The 3410-nt window shown below is 41.6% G+C and overlaps 1 protein-coding gene across 1 annotated transcript; it reads left to right on the top strand.

The window, feature by feature from the left end:
• The first annotated feature begins 638 nt into the window (after window positions 1-638).
• Window positions 639-1282, top strand: LOC126012026 (eukaryotic translation initiation factor 1). The gene has a single exon (XM_049775809.1). The coding sequence runs from the start codon at window positions 771-773 to the stop codon at window positions 1110-1112; it is 342 nt and encodes a 113-aa protein (XP_049631766.1). The 5' UTR covers window positions 639-770; the 3' UTR covers window positions 1113-1282.
• The last annotated feature ends 2128 nt before the right edge of the window (window positions 1283-3410 follow it).

The raw sequence follows: 3410 nt of genomic DNA, 5'->3' as shown, positions 1-3410 counted from the left end.
GCATTGCCAGGTATGACCCAAAAACCAATATATATATATATATATATATATATATCTTTTTTCTTATAGTTGCATAGTGTTCCACTATGTAAATATGTCATGACTACTTAATCAATTTATCTCTTGTGGTACATTTGGGTGGTTTCCATACCCTGGCTATTAAGTACTACAATAAACATAAGTGTACATATATATTTTTGATGTTTTGTGTTTTGAGGCTGGCTGCAAGAAGTGAAATCTCTGAATCTGAAGCGTTATTACTTATTTGATAAATATACATACTGTTTTCCATAAAGCTGATCTGTTGGTCTTATTCAACATTTTTCTGTCTCAACTCATAGGCACACATACACTGTTTATATCTCTTTTTTCTCTCTCTCACTACAAACCCCATTATTCAAGATATAATATATATAAAATATTTCCTAAAAGACTTCCATAAAATCATTTATATTTGATGGTTTTCATTCATAAACATGACTATATATATATTCATGACAGTTTGTTCTGAATGTATATTGACAGGGTATTGAAACCTAAATTACTTTATAGAGTAGCTTGTTAGTTTAAAATTTTTGAAAGCACAGTTTGATTTACAGACTGAATTTTACAAACATTTGAAATGGCCCAGTCACTGAGCCGCCGCCGAGGACTCAGCAGCCTCCCCCTCGAGCCCCCTCGCTTCCCGGCGCTCCGTCCCCCCGCCCGCCTTCTCCCGCCGCCGCCGCCGTCCGCAGGCCGTTTCCACCGAGGAAAAGGAATCGTATCGTATGTCCGCTATCCAGAACCTCCACTCTTTCGACCCCTTTGCTGATGCAAGTAAGGGTGATGATCTGCTTCCTGCCGGCACTGAGGATTATATCCATATAAGAATTCAACAGAGAAACGGTAGGAAGACCCTTACCACCGTCCAAGGGATCGCTGATGATTACGATAAAAAGAAACTAGTGAAGGCGTTTAAGAAGAAATTTGCCTGCAATGGTACTGTAATTGAGCATCCAGAATATGGAGAAGTAATTCAGCTACAGGGTGACCAGCGCAAGAACATATGCCAGTTCCTTGTGGAGATTGGACTGGCTAAGGACGACCAGCTGAAGGTTCATGGGTTTTAAGTGCTTTTGGCTCTCTGAAGCTTAAGTGAGGATATCATTGCAATGAGTAGAATTTCCCTCCTGTCCCTTGTCACAAGTTTAAAAACCTCACAGCTTGTATGATGTAACCATTTGGGGTCTGCTTTTAACTTGGACTAGTGTAACTTCATGCAATAAACTGAAAAGAGCCATGCTGTCTAGTCTTGAAGTCCCTCATTTAAACAAAGATCAAGCAGTAGGTGTCTGGCGGTGTCCAGCCTGAAACAGCAGTAACATGATGTTTCAGCCAAGTTCAGAGCCCCAAGATCACTCAGCCATGTCTGGCCAGAAGCTCCTCGGCTCTCCTACCCTGAGTGAATGTCACCACAAGAACAGTCCTTCCTGAGCGAAGCCCAGAGGCCAGTATGGGGTAAGGCAGCTTTGGTAACTGGGCCGCTAGAGGGCACCTTGGGAGGTAGAAGAACGCTGCCCTGGTGTCTCCAACCTGGCCAGGCAGGCAGAGCTTCCAAGTGACCATCTTCCCCCTCTAGTAAGGTGACAGGACATCCGGCTTGCCACAAAGGTCTTTGACTAGACGTCATCATTAGTTGGTGTCCAGGCACCAGAACGTGAGGCCAACTTTCTATCAGTTAAACTTTTGACAAGGGAACAAATTTCCAACCAATGTGTCATGTAGCTAGCTGTAGAGCTTGCAACTCCCCAGCGGCAGCTGCCCAATGCCATGTGAAGTTAACAGGCTGGGTTTTGGTTCCCCCTTCAACTTAAATGTTATGTAATGTATTTAAACCCTTATTTAAATAAAACTTGTTTTCAGAAACACCAAAAAAAAGAAAAAAAAAAAAAAAAAAAAAAAAAAAACATTTGAAATGGACCTGGAAGGAGTCTAAATAAACAGAATTGTTCATTATAATAAAAAAAATATTAAAAGAGGGGGCCGGGAAGGTGGCGCTAGAGGTAAGGTGTCTGCCTTACAAGCGCTAGCGTAGGACGGACCGTGGTTCGATCCCCCGGCGTCCCATATGGTCTCCCCAAGCCAGGGGCGATTTCTGAGCTCATAGCCAGGAGTAACCCCTGAGCGTCAAACGAGTGTGGCCCAAAAACCAAAAAAAAAAAAAAAAATATTAAAAGCATATCTTAAACTTTATCCCAATGATGGGATAAAAAGCATTTACCCAGATAACAAGATTGTTTAACATTTATTGAACATTGAGAAAAGTATGCTAAATAATATGCTAAAGTATGGCCTATGCCTCTGAAGACATGTGGAATTGTTCATAAGAAAGAAACAACAGAGACAATTCTCAGAATGGTGAATTGAAGTGACTTTTCTACTTATGTTCGTGGTTACACAGCTACAATGAGTCTCTAAGTAAAAAGCAAGAACACAACTCATTATGTCATTGTTTCCAAACCACAATAGTTGTTTCTAAGGTTGCTATGGGACTAAAGGATACCAGGCCTCCCCTACCTTCCTGTCCCAATAACAGAGTTTCCATTTCACCACAATGCACATGATGACAAACTATATCGACAAAGATAACAATTTAGCTTTCAAGGGGAGGTACATTTGTGGGATTCTGAAGAGTAAGTTTTCCTGACCTGTGGGGCACTCAGCATCATGCAGTGAGGATTTGGTTTTATTGAGGTTTCCTTTTGATTGAAGAGACAAGGGAAGAAGGGACATTCAGGTTGGTACATCCCAGGGATCCAAGAAAACCTAGGAATCCTGATATTAGAGGACAAGAAAGAGCAGCAAATTGCAAAGCAGAGCCTGAAAAAAAGAACGCTGGTGTGTTGACATTCTAAGTGGCAATGCTCAGAAATACCGGTATCACCGAGACAAATGTTCTGGGAAGAAAGAATTGAAGAAGAATAAAGATGAAGTTGAGGAGATCACCTCAAAGACAACTGAAATAAAGAGATGAATGAGGATATGACAGATGAGGGTAGAATCAACAGATCTCACTAAGCTGGAGGGAAGTCCAGGGCAACAGCCAGGATGCTGGCTGAGTATCTGTGTGCACTGGCAGAATATAGAGCTGCTGACAAAGCTCTAGCTACCAACAAGGACTTGGTAATTAAAAATGAGTTTATGTTTTTGGTTAACAACTGTTCGTCTCTCTCCTAGGTTGCATTCACACAGGAAGTCACTCAGTCTGTATTTACACCTTATGTTTATAAATTGGCTGAGCTCTGTAGTTACATAATCAGAGAAAGATATCCTACACTTAATTCCAGGCTCTTTGAGCATGACCTTTTGTAATTAGCCAGAGCTAGGTGTACAGTCAACTCCAGAGGCACTTATGGACCCCAGACTCT

This window comes from Suncus etruscus, chromosome 1 (genome assembly GCF_024139225.1).
Source record: "Suncus etruscus isolate mSunEtr1 chromosome 1, mSunEtr1.pri.cur, whole genome shotgun sequence".
In the NCBI taxonomy this organism is placed as follows: Eukaryota; Metazoa; Chordata; class Mammalia; order Eulipotyphla; family Soricidae; genus Suncus; species Suncus etruscus.
Note: the sequence above shows the minus strand (reverse complement) of the source record. Positions and strands in the feature narration are given on the sequence as shown.